Source organism: Ptychodera flava, chromosome 16 (assembly GCF_041260155.1).
Source record: "Ptychodera flava strain L36383 chromosome 16, AS_Pfla_20210202, whole genome shotgun sequence".
In the NCBI taxonomy this organism is placed as follows: domain Eukaryota; kingdom Metazoa; phylum Hemichordata; class Enteropneusta; family Ptychoderidae; genus Ptychodera; species Ptychodera flava.
In genome coordinates, this window is record NC_091943.1 from 5162773 (window position 1) to 5178642 (window position 15870).

At 37.1% G+C, this 15870-nt stretch overlaps 1 protein-coding gene across 1 annotated transcript; it reads left to right on the forward strand.

Annotated features, from left to right (window-relative positions):
* The first annotated feature begins 349 nt into the window (after positions 1-349).
* Positions 350-14975, forward strand: LOC139152606 (suppressor of SWI4 1 homolog). Its single transcript, XM_070725844.1, has 14 exons — positions 350-550; positions 2395-2568; positions 3746-3847; positions 7781-7831; positions 8438-8608; positions 8845-8921; positions 9184-9291; positions 9901-10024; positions 10682-10760; positions 11807-11861; positions 12188-12262; positions 12637-12713; positions 12881-12967; positions 14427-14975. The coding sequence occupies exons 1-14, from the start codon at positions 527-529 to the stop codon at positions 14642-14644; spliced, it is 1422 nt and encodes a 473-aa protein (XP_070581945.1). The 5' UTR covers positions 350-526; the 3' UTR covers positions 14645-14975.
* The last annotated feature ends 895 nt before the right edge of the window (positions 14976-15870 follow it).

Here is a 15870-nt window from a genome sequence, read left to right on the forward strand (position 1 = left end):
GACTTTGAAATTGAGATGGAGGTAGTGATAATCACTATTAAGTTTATTGTCATAACTCGCTATAAAATATTTTGATAAGCTGGCCCATTTAGGGGTCCCCTTATCTGGATTTTTCTCAAATAGTTTCATAAGCCACTTTAATTGGAGTGCATTAATTTTTTCTTCAATGTCGACAACTTTTTTGCCACAGTCATCATATCTTTGAATGAAAATACCCCTTTTTATAACTTCTCGTTTACCTCTCCAAATAAATTTCCATAAGGTTGAGCTGCCTCGGCCGTCGACAGCGCCCTCATATAGACGAAAGATTTTATTAATCTGTTGCAAGGTGGCGCTGAACGAAGTAACTGCTTCCGGTTGCAATGTCACAAACATATGTGAACACGTGTGGTGACCGGTCGTGTTCAAAGGATGTAAACTTCGTATTCAATCATCTTGATAGAATTGTAGCGATCGGACACAGAGTTTTACCCATCTCTTAACTTACTGTCGTACTGTTCTACGGACAGTGAAGGATCCAAAGACCATGGCTCGTAAAGGAAAGGGAAAGGTTAGTATTGACGGTCACTGTGTTCTGATAGTGATCCTCTTTAAAGTTCCAGACTTAAGTAGTAGGACCCGTAGCGTAGGCCACGGTCCCTCAACTTCAAGAGCCGTTCACTAAAAAGTAGATAACGATGCATACTGTAACAACTCAAATGAGGTTGCCAAATTCTGCTTCAGTTAATATGAGCAACACAAACTCTATCATGAGCAATAGAAATACAATGGTATACCCCACCACACGTCCCTTCACCACAGTCCCTTGGTGGACTATTCAGCTGTGGGACTATTCGCCCCATAGACGAGTGTACAGAAGCGAGAAACAACCCAAGTCTGGAAACAGAATGGCTATAAAAACCACGCCATGTCACATTCCGTGTCCGATTTCACTGTGAAAATTAGCAAGTTCATCTATCATGCAACCATCGATCGTTCCCTATCATTCTAAAATTTCATACCTGATACTTTATCTGATTCAAAAACGCTCGTTTCGTGTGATTTTCGGCCGAATTCGACGGACACCTCGCCAAAACCTGGGGGTGAGCAACATTCCGGTCACCTCTTGTGTACCTCCACTTTACTGACGTTAGCGCCGCCTACCCATGAGGGATGACTGGAATGTTGCTCACGCTTATGTTTTGGCCAGGTGTCTCTCGAACTCCGCCGAAAATCACATGAAATGAGCATTTTGTAAGCAGATGAAGTATCAGGTATGAATTTTCGTGTGATTTTCGGCCGAGTTCAGAAGACACGTCGCCAAAACATAAGGCATGAACAACCTTCCAGTCACCCCTCATGGGTACGCGGCGCTAACGTCTGTAAAGTGGAGGTGCCCAACGTCCACTGTGAGATGACCGGAATGTTGCTCACGCTTATGTGTTAGTGACATGTCTGTCAAATTCGGCCGAAAATCACACGAAACGAGCGTTTTTGAAGCAAATTAAGTACCAGGTATGAATTTTGAGAGTGATAGGGAACGATCGACGGTTACATGATAGATGAACTTGCTAATTTTCACAGTTAAATCAGACACGGAATGTGACATGGCGTGGTTTTTATAGCCATTCTGTTTCCAGACTTGGGTTGTTTCTTGCTTCTGTACACTCGTCTATGGGGTGAATAGTCCCAAAGCTGAACAGCCCACCAAGCGACTATGCCTTCACCCAAAAGTGACGGTGGCCCCAAGTGCCAAAGAAGGCCGTACTTACTGAACACGATGGATTTCATGTGTACATTGTATATTTACAAATCAATTATTCCAACTCATTGCATCAAATATTTGTATTGCCTTGCAACCAGTAGATTTTTGAAACTGAGTAAGGTGTCACTAATATAATAATGGTCTCATCATCATCATCATCATTAGCCCTGCGTACGATGCTGTGTGTTCCGCTACCGCTAATCGCCCCGCTCACCAGCTGTAGCAGAACACACAGCATCGTACGCAGGGCTACATCATCATCATCATCACCACTATCATCATTTTCAAAGCAAGGCACTATTTCTTCTGACAATGATGATGATGTTGAATAGAATGAACTATCTGACATATGATGTAACTGGAAGGTTGGGCCAAAATGGGAACATCTCTGACATAATTGTCAGTGCATACTGAATTATGCAGACATCAATTTTTTGTGTATTTCAGAATAATTATGCATCATATATGCATAATTTTGCAATAATGGAACCTCTAAGACAACTCATTTTAAGTTTTTTGAGTGGTACTGGAGTACTTGTACATCGAAACAACAAATAATTATTGACAAAACAAAGAGTGGAAAACCGTTGTTAGAAAAGGTGAGACGTGATGTTAACTCTCTATGTCCTCATTTTCAATTTGTTCACCAGAGTAAGGCAAAGAAAACTCTGAAAGTCACAAGCAACAAGATCTTAGAGCACAGTCAAATCAACAGGGCTCCTCACTCATTTGTAGTTCACCGTGGATTAGTTGGAAGCAATATCAGACAACTTGTGGTGGATATGAGAAAAGTTATGGAACCCTACACAGCATCAAACCTTAGAGTAAGTGTTACCTCATTATAATAATCTTCCCATGATATTTGGCTACACTCTATGGAACTTTTAATGTTGTGTGTAGTATCTGTAAGTCAAAACTTTTCTGCTGAAAAACATTTTTACCACGTTTGTTCTGTCCAGCATTTATTGTACATGCAATGTACATGTAACGTTGATCACAATTAGGGCTGACTTAATGCAGGTGAATAGTGATTGAAAATTGAACATAGCACTCAGACATGTACAATAATTAAGTATCATGATCTACACTTACTTTATTGACAGGCATAAACCGTACCTTTTTCATATGAAAACTACGCATTATGGGGCAAGCTGGCTTATCCTTTGGACAAGTAATAGTTTGCACATTCGCCAGAAGGAGTACTATTACAAAACTAAGAAGCCTCCATTCAGCATGCCAATGGAGTAGTTATAAAGCAAGTTTACGCAATGTGAATGATATTGACATGTATGGTAACCATACCACATTGTAACAATGGTCAATTTGTTATGCACAAATATAATTTTACATTTCCTGACCTTTTCTAAAGTGGCAGAAATGAAAAAATCACGGAAAATCATGTCAAGAACCATGTCAAGTTTGAAATGAATGTCGCTGAGATTTCTGATTGAATAGTTAACGGGATATAGTCGTTGGAACTGCGCTTAAAGGTCGTATGGGATCCATACGACCATTGGCAACAATGCATCCAAGGCACAATGGTGATTGATGACAGTTAAAACATGTCTGTCATAATCTATCATCGTATAATTTAAATGTTACAGCTATAATGACGAGGTGCATCTTGATATCGTGCACGAAATACATTGTTTGTAAACAAGAATCTCGCACAGGCGTAGTTCCGACGACTATATCCCTTTAACCATCTCAGTGCACTTTTTAATTGTTACTGATCTTTAGATTCACTAGACTGAAAGATCTGTCGTTCGAGGGCAGTCTCTATGCTTCCCCCTTTTACTAAGAAAGAATGCTCTCGAGCAACAGATCTTTCAGTCTACTGTGAGAGAGGGGGGAGCGTAGAGAGCGCCCCCAAGAGACGGTCTTTCAGTCTATAGGTGCAACTGACACTTAGAAATCTGAAGACGAATTTACTTATTTTATTACACACCGTATATTGAGTCATGACATTCTGTTCACCTGCAAAATTTTGTTTTTTTGCAGGTTCATAGGAAGAATGTTCTGAAGGATTTTCTAAGTGTAGCAGGCCCTCTAGGGGTGACCCATATCTTGGCATTTACAAGGTCAGAGACCGGAATAAATTTTGTAAGTTGTCATGTCACTGAACTTTCATTTTTTCCGTAAATTATGATTCTAATGACAATTTGAAGGGACAGTGTAGTTCATGCTAAACTGTTTTGATGGTGTAATACATCCTTTGTTATCTGGTATTACCTGGTGTATGACATATGGAGTTACAAAAATCAAGAGTTACATCAAAAAATAGCTAGAAAGATTCAGCTGTGTTAAAGTGCTCCATGATTCCTAACCCTACACCATGGATCAGAGGTGCTGTAGTGCCCACATATGAGTCTTGTAGTCTACTCAGTGAAGTTTTACCAGGGTTGAAGCTAGAACAATATGAGCATTGTACCCTATCTAACCTAAACCAGGGCTTGAAATTAGCGGTAGTCCCGCTTGAACAGACTACCAACTTTTCCCTAGGGCTACCAAAACCCATGAAATGGTAGCCCACACGGACTACCAAAGCCTGGGACATGAAATTACTTAGTGAGCGACATGATGTTGATCACTGTGAGATGACTGACGCTCATACAGTCAACCCAGCTAGCTGGACGCAGAAAGGGAAGACTATGACTTTGTTATGCAAATTTAAAGGCGACAGTGCTGTCGAATTTGTAGCGACAAACTTTCAATAGAATATTATCTGAACTGATGTACTTGAATGACAGGCTTGGCAGGGCATGAGATTTGAGGCGAGCGATCGCTCCGCTCGCCTAGCGCTCGCGCAAATCAAAATCCACGCGAACGATTTTCCGCTCGCGTGGCAACTTGGATAGGACTGCGACATGTTCACAGGATGAATGCACTGCAAAAAAACTGGCGTCTGAGCACGTGTTCATCATCGGAATGACAGGGTACAGCCTGCAGACTTCAGCTTCTTTTCTGTAAAAATTAATTAAATTGTAGCGAACATATGAACAAGAGAAACAAAGGCCATGCGTACACGTGTGCCCATACCGTGTCTTCTATTTCTAAGCTTTGCTATACATGTATATATGCATTCGCGTTCCGAAAACACACGGTCCCTACAAGGGATTAGGCGTGGCCGTGGCTAGTAAAACTCATCAAATTGTGTTGCTTTATATGCGATGTCTGTACAGAGTACGCAACCACGACTATATTGAACATAAGCCTGGCATCTGACCGGAGCAGGCGCTCCCATAGATCATACAGGCAATTCATTCAACACGAATTTTGCGATCCTCCCTCATTTGTTCGTACTCATTTTCTTGAAAAGTGTTTGGCTGACTGCATAATTAGGAAGAACCGTGTTCTCGATGAATTAAGAGCACAGAGATTTCGACAAGAATTGACTATGCAGTTTGGAGAAATATTTGAAGACGTTGATGCACGATCGCCGCCCTCATCATATGCGAACTATGAAAACCTCCTCAGAAATACGGCACGCAGTTTCTCCGCCGAAAACAGCCGATTTTGAATCCAAAACTTGCACTGATCTTCGTTTTCGAGCACACCCACTTCGCCTAGGTACACGATGTGCTCAGCCGCGCTTATAAACTTACGCAATTAGCCTACTTATCTCTATATATGCGAGGGAAGCGTTCGTATATCCGCCGCCATTGTTATTTTCATTCAACCCATGAGCACTCGGGCGAAAACCAGCCTTGCAAACAAAAGAGCATCGCGATATCGAACTTCAAAAGTAGACGTTCTGAGAGGATTGCAACAAGAGAAAATTGTGAAGTAAAACTGAGTATGTAAAACTTCTGAAGAGATAAAAAGAAAAAATTTTGTCAACAGAAAATTGTCATCGTAGATTGTAATTAGCTCAGAGGTGGTTATATATAATGTTAATTACAGAGTGCTACATCGATAGTGTTATATCATAGCACAGTAAGTTGTCTGTATTTTGTGACTTGTCCAGTGATCAGGACTGTATTGCCGATACTGGTTCTTACTATAATAATACTTATCTTAAGTTCCTATAGCAAACAAATATAACAAACACATATATTCTTAAGTAGAATGCACAAGACACAATTAACGATTTCATAATTCTTTTTATTTGCTTCACTCTCCCTATGCATTTCAGGGGAGTAGTTTTATCACTCTCGTAACACTCCCGCAGATAATTTTAGGAGAGTGATTTTCAGCTCACCAGCACTTTTTAAATCTCATGCCCTGGCTTGGGAAATGATGGCTTATAAAAATTCATTTTCATACTTATTTAATCACAATGTATCAATCACATTTAAACACAAAATTATTCAAACTGCAAAGAAAAAGCTGTCGGGCTATCCACAAATTACGCTTTCCGAAGTGTACGAGATCATTCCATGATATTTTACTATGGTGGAGAAATATAGCCAAAACTGCCACGAAAGTATTAGGAACATGACTGTACCAAGTTGTCATCCTAAAATTCATAGTCAATCTATTTTTAGCCATGTTATCTTTACACGTGCTGAGTTAGTCTGGCAGAGACCCTGCGATTCGCGTTCTCACCTGTTGGAACACTCGCGCCCTTCAGAGACGCTACGCGAATCCCATGGTCCGGACGCTCTTGCAAGCGACCGGTCGGATTTCTGCCTGATCCGGGTACTTTATAGAACCCTACACACCCGTTAATCAAAACAAAAATGACAAGTAGCGTAGCCAATAAAATGAAAAATGAAAAATAAAAACATACCACGTATATAGGTCTACCAGCTATTCTCTCCTAGATAGGTGTTTCTTTTGAGGTCACTACCCTTATGAATATTCATACCCTTGCAAAAACGGATAGTCGCTGTGTCTGGCAGCGCGTGCTCTCAGCTGCATAGCGTAGTCTTCGAATGCAGGCCCATCGTGGGCGCGCACAAAACAAGGCATAGCGACTGTGGAGAGTCTAGTGCTGAGAGAAACGTCGTTGTGACAGTCATGGAAAATATCAAAATTGACATGTAGGCTCTGCGTATGAGTGAATAGGTCGTTAAACTTTGAGGCGTCACCGTTGTCCACTATACATGCTATACTGTTCTTCCAGGCTATGATCTGCAAGTATTGATGTCAAATGACTAGAAAATTTACTTCCTGGATAGAATCATGCAAAATAAATCTTTCATTGTCTAGATATAAATAAAAAACTCAAATACTTTACAAAAAAAACTCTTCATTCATGCATGGGCTACCAGACTTTGTCACTGGGCTACCAACTTCAGAAAATGGTAGCCCGATGGGACTACCAGGGAAAAAAGTTAATTTCGAGCCCTGAAAACTAATCACCCATTTGTATATTTAACCAATACAGCAGTATGCATTGAACTGTTGGCAATATGTAAACTAGACATACTGTCTAAATTGAAGAGTTTCCATCACTGTCAGGCATAATTATCATTCAGGCCATGATATCTACATACCACTTAGAAAGTATCATTTTATGGGTTATTAGTACAAATCTGGTGGTGTTGTTTTGACTACGTCTGACCTCCTTCTAGACAAATGTTTCAACTTTAGCAGATTTTTTTGTTATCCTCCATGCCAAGTTTCAAATGAATTGGATTTGTGGTTTTAGAGAAACGGATTTTTGGACCAAAAATGACATTTTGTCATCTAATTTGCAGCATAATGAAATCACAAAAACGAAATAAAAATACGAGGCGTTTACCCATTATGTATCTACACTCCAAATATCAAGTCTGTAAGACATTACCAATAGACGATACGTACACCTGACAGTGTTGGGAACTCAATTTAGACAGTATGTCTAGTTCTGTATTGCCAACAGTTCAACACAAACCACTGTATAAATAGCCTCTCAACTTCAAGAGAAATACTCTCAGTACTGAAAAACTGTTTAAAGAGGCTACACACCGAAAAGAAGTGTGGTAACTGTTTTTCTTCCATCAACAGTAAAAAATTCACTCAAATGTGAAATGAAGTGTTACTTTTTCCAAAGACAGGAATGGTTTACTGTAACTTAATTATTTTTCAAATGATGTGAATTCATTTCAGAAAGTATCCAGATTACCCAGAGGACCTACTCTGACATTCAGAATAAAATCAGTGAGTATTTCAAATCATTTGGCACAAAGTTGCCATAATTCCCTGGATGAACTCTTTTATTTTGTGATATTCAAATGAAAGAGAGAACTGAAAAGACCATTCTTTCTTTAAACTACCCTACTTTGCATGATGAGTCAAATTGAAGTCTAAAGGAGTCAAATTTGAGTCTCAATAAGTCTAACTTTCAAGATGAAAGCACAGGTTGTTTTGTAATTCGTACAATTATCTCATCATAACATTACCGATAGGCTACTTTCTGTTAATAGTCAAAGATATCAAATGTTGATATGATAACTAAATGGTCAATGTGAAATTTATGCACATTCATCATACAATCACACTGAATCGATAATGTTTTGATAATTTAGTCGACCAAAGTGCAGTGTTTCCTAGACCGGAACAGTATTGCCTGATATTGTATCAGCAATTTGCTGAAGGCCAAGTCCATGTGATGAGCAATACAAGATAGAAAATTCCAGCATTTATATTTTTATGAGAGATGGAGCCTATCATGTACAAAAAGTATGGAGTTTGGAAGTAAACTTTTGACTCAATGCAATCCCTGCTGTTTTCAACAAATTTTACAAATTTTTTTTTTTCTTTCAGTACTGTTTGAGTAAAGATGTGATATCATCATTAAAACGTCACAGTATGTACGCACAACAGTTTGAAAATCATCCACTATTGGTACTCAACAACTTTGCCAGAGAGGGACTTCATTTCAAACTCATGTCAACCATGTTTCAGAACATGTTCCCTTCGATCAATGTCAATAAAGTAAGACATTTATTCATTTCTCTTCTCAGTCCTTGAAGAAATAGTTACATTGTTGCATTTCTTTTGCTATGAAAATGTATTCTTTTGTATTATTATAGGCATATGAATAGATTATGAAATAAAGTATTTCTGATCACTGTCAATGTAGTAAAATGCACCCTGTATTGAAGACATCCCTGAATATTTTCTTGGTCAACTGTATTTCATTTCAATGTTTTTGTTCTGTTGACTTATAGATTCAGCTAAATGATATCAGACGATGCGTCCTGTTCAACTTTGACCCTGAAACAAATCTCATTGATTTCAGACACTAGTAAGTTTCTACAATAACGTTATTGATGATATCAACATATTTTGATGATACATTTACATTTTTTGTTGACATTATATCATTTTGAAGGTGATGATGGAGAAAACCTGAGTAAATCAGGAAAGTAGCATATACCAGAAGGTATGGTAAATTGATCATAAGAATAAACTTGAATAAATGTAACCAAACCACATACAGGCAGTTGTGATAGAAACCCTTGTGATGTAACTTTTCCATGTAACTGTTTCATTACTCCCCATCACAGCTCAATCAAGATTGTACCAGTTGGTATGAGTAGGGGTGTCAAGAAACTGATCCAGACCAAAATTCCAAATATGGGCAGATACCATGATGTCAGTGAATATTTGCTGAAGTGAGTGTGATTTCTTTGTTTTTCACTCCATGCATACGATATATCCGGAAATGGTGCTATCATTATTTTAATTTGCATGTATCATGATAGGTGAAATACACATATATTCATAATGCAAAATATGTTGGTATGTTTTTCAAATCTTAACTTTTTGAAATTTAAACACTTTCACCTGCATGGACTTCAATCACATGAATATTGCTCCATTCTACAGTTAGCAGTCTTCTCAAAATGATATTACAACACTGAACAGTCCACGGTATTTATAAGCATCAAAACTTATCTTAGTGATCTTAAAGTTCTATTCTAATCCAAATGTATGAAATCAGTCAAGGATATTTTTCAGAGATAAAAATCCTCTAATTGGCAATCTTAAACTCCTATTTAATCCTTCAATCAAATCTTCCAACATCTCTATTTTGAATTCAGTCCATGGTATGTATCACAGACAGTCTCCAATCAACTGCCTCTTTACATTTGAATTCAGTCCAGGGTATTTATCAGAATCTAAATCCTCCAATCAGCTGACTCCTTACATTTGAATTCAGTCCAGGGTATTTATCAGAATCTAAATCCTCCAATCAGCTGACTCCTTACATTTGAATTCAGTCCAGGGTATTTATCAGAGAGTGAAGCAGAGCAAGATGGACCTCACAATGAAGTGACACTGCCACAGACTGTGAAAAGCAGAGGAAACATTGCTGCACATCAAAGTGCCGTCAGATTGATAGAGGTAAGAATTGCAGAGGAGTATGGTTCTGATAGTTGTGTAGATGGATTTAGAAAAGTATTTCACTGATAGAGGGCGCTATTTGAAGAAATGGAGTGAACCATTGAGTGGAGTTGTCAAAATGTGATGGTATGATTAGGAGGGATAAGGCTGATAAAGGTAGTTTAAACCCTTTGAGCGCCAAAGTCAATTTTTGTCACCTTTAAAAGTATACCCCAGTAATTTTTTTTTCGGATTTTGCTAAAACTTTTATAAAAAAACTGTAGCTAATGAAATGGGATGTCCATTTGGTCCAAAATTATCAAAAATTACAGAAAATTGATAAAAAATTGGTAAAATGTTGCACTAAAATTTTGGTTGGAAAAATTACAGCACTCAAAAGGTTAAAGGTGGAGGTCAAGAGGGTCAGAGTGATGGGCCAAAGTTCTGAAGGAAGTAATAAACTTTTAAAAAGAAGTTTTTTAAATGTCAGATACATTGAAGTAGATAAGGAAATGATACAGATGTACTTTCAGTATTTTAAGTTCTTAGGATTTTTCAGTTGAAACAAGAACAGTTGATATACCCACCAGACACCATGTATCCATGACGTGGATTAGTGTGCATCATTTATGACAACATTGGGTTTAATATTGTTTACCTTTTGTAACTTACATACAGATTGGTCCAAGAATGACTTTACAGTTGTTGAAAATAGAGGAAGGACTCTGGGATGGTGAAGTTATATATCATGAATTCAGTAAGTAAAATTTACATCTTTGAAACAGTGATAGGACTTCATTGACCCTTTTAAACACTGAATCATTGCAGAATGGGCAAATTTCCCAGTCACTGTGTTTTTATTCTTTGACATAGACTGGTTTTGTCCTGTGTACCCAAATTATTGTACCCATAGTAAGTGATGGAAAAAGCCACTACGGACAATAATCCCAGATTTGGTGACACTCATTTGATGACAACAACAAACATGTATGCATGTATTCATTAATTTCTGACATAAAGTTCATAATGTACCTGTGAGATATCTGTCCTGTGGTTGCATTCAACAACTGTGATCTCTGTGCAAACAACTCTTGGTTTCTATACTTATCCATTAAAATTTCAAATACTTTCTAATCTGTTAAGTTTCAAATTCCAGGGAAAGGTTACTCATTAAACCAATGCACAGCAATTTTTTTTTTGCCAACGAACTTCATACAATGCAAAGGCAACAATAGTCCAATGACAACTAGACTCTGACTCAGCTGTGATACAATGTAACTCAGAGAGGCAGTATACCGGCATAAGGAATGTAATATGATTCTGTGTATGTGAAGTGCACTTCAAAGTGTACTCCCTGGTGTGTGTTTATTATGGGTCCATAAAAGCTCTATGATTTTCACCGCAGTTAAAACAAGTCAGTGCAACTTCTGAGGCAAGTTTTGGAACAACTTTACAAACCAATTACACAAGTGTGATAACATTTAGATCAATTTCACTGACCTTTCTTATCTGCATAGCACAATTATTGTGCCATTTCATCTGGACATGATCGACACATGAACCTCGCTGAATGGTATCACTGGATTTGTGCTGATTTCATGGTTCAAGAGAAGTTCAGAAAATCTAAAGTTCTGAACAGACTCCAAGTTAAATGAAGTTTTATTTTTAAATGTAGGAGTGATCATGGAAGACTATTTTTGCTGTTGTGTGTATATTTTTAATAGCAGGAAAATGTTAATTTCAGTGTTTATATCACTAGACTGAAGTGATAATCATATGAAATATGCATTTGAATATTTACAGTTCAAAAGACGGATGAAGAGATCGCAGAAATCAAGAAGAGAAAAGCAAAGAAAAGGTATGAAGTATATGCAATGGAAATGAAATAAATGAGTTGTCTTCAAAAGTGCAAGTTTCTAGTTTCTTGTTGACAAATCAGCCTGCTACACTGTATTTTCGTTTATTAAATATTTTTGTATTCAGTAAGTCAAGTGATTACTGAATGGATGATGTATGAAAATATTCCAACTCTCAGTGTACCTTGCTAATGTAAAGTATTTACAAAGTATTTAAAATGTAAGAAAGTGATGAAAAGAAGGGGACAGAAGAAAAATGAGTCAATGTCAAGATTGTTATTCAAGATGGCCTTACCGATCATGATTCAATTTCATTTTTTGTCGACAGAAAACTTAAAGAGAACAGAAGGAAACAACAAGAGCAGAACGTGGAAAAGAAGAAACTGGCAAGAGACAAACAAAAGTATGCAACATTGTAATTCAATTATCCGTAGTCTTGAACTTTTTTCTTCAGTTTCACCATTATCCAGAATTTTACCTGATAGCTGTCCATTTTGCAAAATCCGACAATGTTTGTAAACCTTGTGGAGATTCTTGTTCATAGGGTACATTTACTCACCTTTCTTGATGTTGAATTTTAAAAGGAATCGTTTTAAGATGCCACTATAAATTGTTATTCTTTGGATTAAAATACAATAAATTTATGATATTCATATGATGAAAACACCAAGTGGAAGTAGGCTGTAGTTTATGTTCAGAGTACTTGATTGGTGAATGTTTTGTAACAATGTTAGAACATGTAGCCATTACTTGTGTTTCACTTACAATTTTTTGCAGGAAAAAGTCTTTGGCTGGAATGAAAAAAAAAGAGAAAGAAGAAGATGAAGATAGTGAAGTAGAGCAACCAGCAGCAGGTTGGTCAGAAATTTGTTGAGTGTACAAATAAAAATTGAATCAAATGAAATATTTAAGTTTTTAGTGAATTGTCCCTCACATGATTATTTTCTCATCACTCTGATAACACTGTCTGTGGTCCTGCATGTGGTAAAATGGTATATTTTTGGCCATATTTCTTTAAAAGATTCCAAAGTGATGGATGAGTCAAGCAATGATGACTTAGAAGATGCAGACTGGTATCGCAAAGAAGTTGGAGAAGAACCGGATCCAGGTAGACATTCATTCATATCACAGGGCTCGAAATTAACTTTTTTCCCAGGTAGTCCCATTGGGCTACCATTTTCTTAAGTTGGTAGCCCAGTGACAAAGTCTGGTAGCCCATGCATGCCTTTTTTTGTAAAGGATATTTTATTTATATCTAGACAAAGAAAGATTCATTTTGCATGATTCTGTCCAGGAAGTGAATTTTCTAGTCATTTGACATCAATACCTGCAGATCATAGCCTTAGGAGAACGGTATAGCATGTGTAGTAGATAACGGTGACGCCTCAAAGTTTGACGACCAATTCACACATACGCATAGCTTATACACAAATTTTGATGTTCGCCATGACAACGAATTTTTACTCAGCACGTGTAAACATAACATGGCTAAAGATAGATTGGCTATGAATTTCAGTATAACAAATTGGTACAGTCATGTTCCTAATACTTTCGTGGCAATTTATTTGGCTATATTTCTCCACCATAGTACACTATCATGGGATGATCTCGTACACTTCGGAAAGCGTAATTTGTGGATGGCCCGACAGCTTTTTCTTTACTGGTTGAATAATTTTGTGTTTAATTGTGATTAAATAACTATGAAAATGAATTTTATTGGCCATCATTTCCCGAGCCTGTCATCCAAGTACATCAGTTCAGATAATGATATTTTATTGAAAGTTTGTCGCAACAATTCAACTGCACTGTTGCCTTTTACTTTGCATAATAAAGTCATAGTTTGGCCTTTCTGTGTCCAGCTGGGTTGACCGTATGAGCGTCGCTCATCTAACAGCGATCAACATTATTTCTTCCACTAAGTAATTTCATATCTCAGGCTTTGGTAGTCCGTGTGGGCTACCATTTCATGGGTTTTGGTAGCCCAAGGGAAAAGTTGGTAGTCTGTGGACGCGGGACTACCGCTAATTTCGAGCCCTGTATGCCAGGTTGTAAATTTTCTCTTGATTTACTGTGAACGCTCCAAGAATTTATTGCCTTCCATTGCAATTCTTGCTTGTAGTCTGATTATGAGGTATCCTTCCAGCAAACATTGCTTAAACTTTCATAGATTAATATATAACGTACAAGAGAACAGTTTAAACTGCCCTCTGTGACGTCGATTGCAACATATATCTGAGAATTCATCTACGTAAGCGCTGTTCTCGCAATGAGACAATTTTTTTGGGAAAAAAATGTGTCTGTTTTATGTTGCATGTTTTGCTGAGATTTATATAAAGTAATGTGATTGAAATCATCTTTCAGGTAAAACTTGAAATGTCATCTTCCCTAACACCACCTTTCTGTTAATGTAACTTCTGATGTCAAGATAATGGAAAGAAGTGACATTGACATTACTTGACTGTAGACAAGTTACTATCGCAATGGTCAGAATTTTTAATCACATAAACATTTAGTTTGTATCTTTTCACAGCTTGTTGCAAATTTTTGTCCGTTTTGGTTATTTTTAGAATTTTTTCCTGTCAAATCAACAAGACCATCTCTGAAAAGGAAGATGAAAAGTAGTGAAAATACAAAACCCAAGAAACAAAAATTCAAGGAAGAAAAAGCATCAAAAGGTCCAAAGAAAGGTTTCCAGAAAAACAAAGGTAGCACACTGACAGCAAAGAAACCAAATCTGAAAAAGAAGGTACATTTTCAACAGAAAAAGGGCAAAAGAAAGCAGTGAAGCTTGCTACTGTAGTCAGGAAAGTGATCTTTAGTGACTGGTGAATTCAGAACAGTGATCGACAGTTTCTTTTGAAATGTTTTCAACTTACATCTGGAAGTAGAGAATGGAACCCTCTCATGAATAGATATTGATAACACCAGTGTGATGTCATACTACCAACATGTTTCTATGACAACAACAGAGAGCTTTGATGTGTCTAGCATGACATGCTGTATTTAGAAATTAACAAAATGACATTCACAGATTTTGACATAATTAATTTGACTATATTTCACTATTTTAATTATGTACAATACTTTCAGAAAATAAAATTGTTGTCAGTACAGAATTTGTCAATCCAGTTTCTTTATCCACCACAAGCTCCCTGTGGTATGGTTAGTTCTCACACAGAAAACTCAAGATGACCACGAGCTGGTGAGTTATCTTTGATATACTGAAACTGTCAAAAGATTGTACTGGGCTAAGAAAAAAGAAATTTATTTTTGGTCCATACAGTTCGTCAAGTGATTCAGTGATGTGAATTTCTTGACCCTGTATGAAATGACAGTTACAGTTTAGATTTCTTTTATCAACAACATTTTTGGTCAGTCATCATTTTGTCACCTACTGCTTACTGGTCTGATAGTTTTTGAATTTGATATGTGCTATTTTATGCATGCCCCGATCAAGCTATGAAAATTACCATAAAATTTACATTACCAACATTTTAGATACCGGTATTTCATTTCCTACTTAGTTTTCTGAAAAATGAAGCTGTCCTGTCGTAGCATTCAATAGTTATGAATAGGAAGCAGTCTCATACGTGATTTTAATTTAATGTTACAATATTTTGAATTATTTATAGTATGTTTACCTTTTTTGTTTCGGAACATAGGGAAAAAAAGACATGACAGGTAGGTCTCAAATAGTGCTAGCCATGATCAGAATAAATTGAAATTCTTTTTTAGCCTTAATATTACAAATTTTCTGATATTTAGAATTTTATGCTTATTTGTCATCATATAGATGGATCTCGTTCGTCCTAAGAAGGTAATCAAACAGCGCACTCTTGCGCAGTAAAGTTTATTTGAATCCAGAAATATTCTGTCATACTACCATGTTCAATGCAACTTTATTAGGCCTGATGGAATAAATGAATTATTCTTCTGATTCACGCACCACTTCTTTATTTAGATCTGAAAATATTTTTTGAAATGCCACACAATAGCCTCAAATACTTTTCC

What these genes read in the sequence shown, in the direction of transcription:
- LOC139152606 (XM_070725844.1), top strand. Translation starts at nt 527, where the DNA reads ATGGCTCGTAAAGGAAAGGGAAAG. An exon ending in ACACAGCATCAAACCTTAGA is followed by an intron (nt 2,569 to 3,745) that starts GTAAGTGTTACC and finishes GTTTTTTTGCAG; the next exon opens with GTTCATAGGAAGAATGTTCT. An exon ending in AAGAGAAAAGCAAAGAAAAG is followed by an intron (nt 11,862 to 12,187) that starts GTATGAAGTATA and finishes TTTTGTCGACAG; the next exon opens with AAAACTTAAAGAGAACAGAA.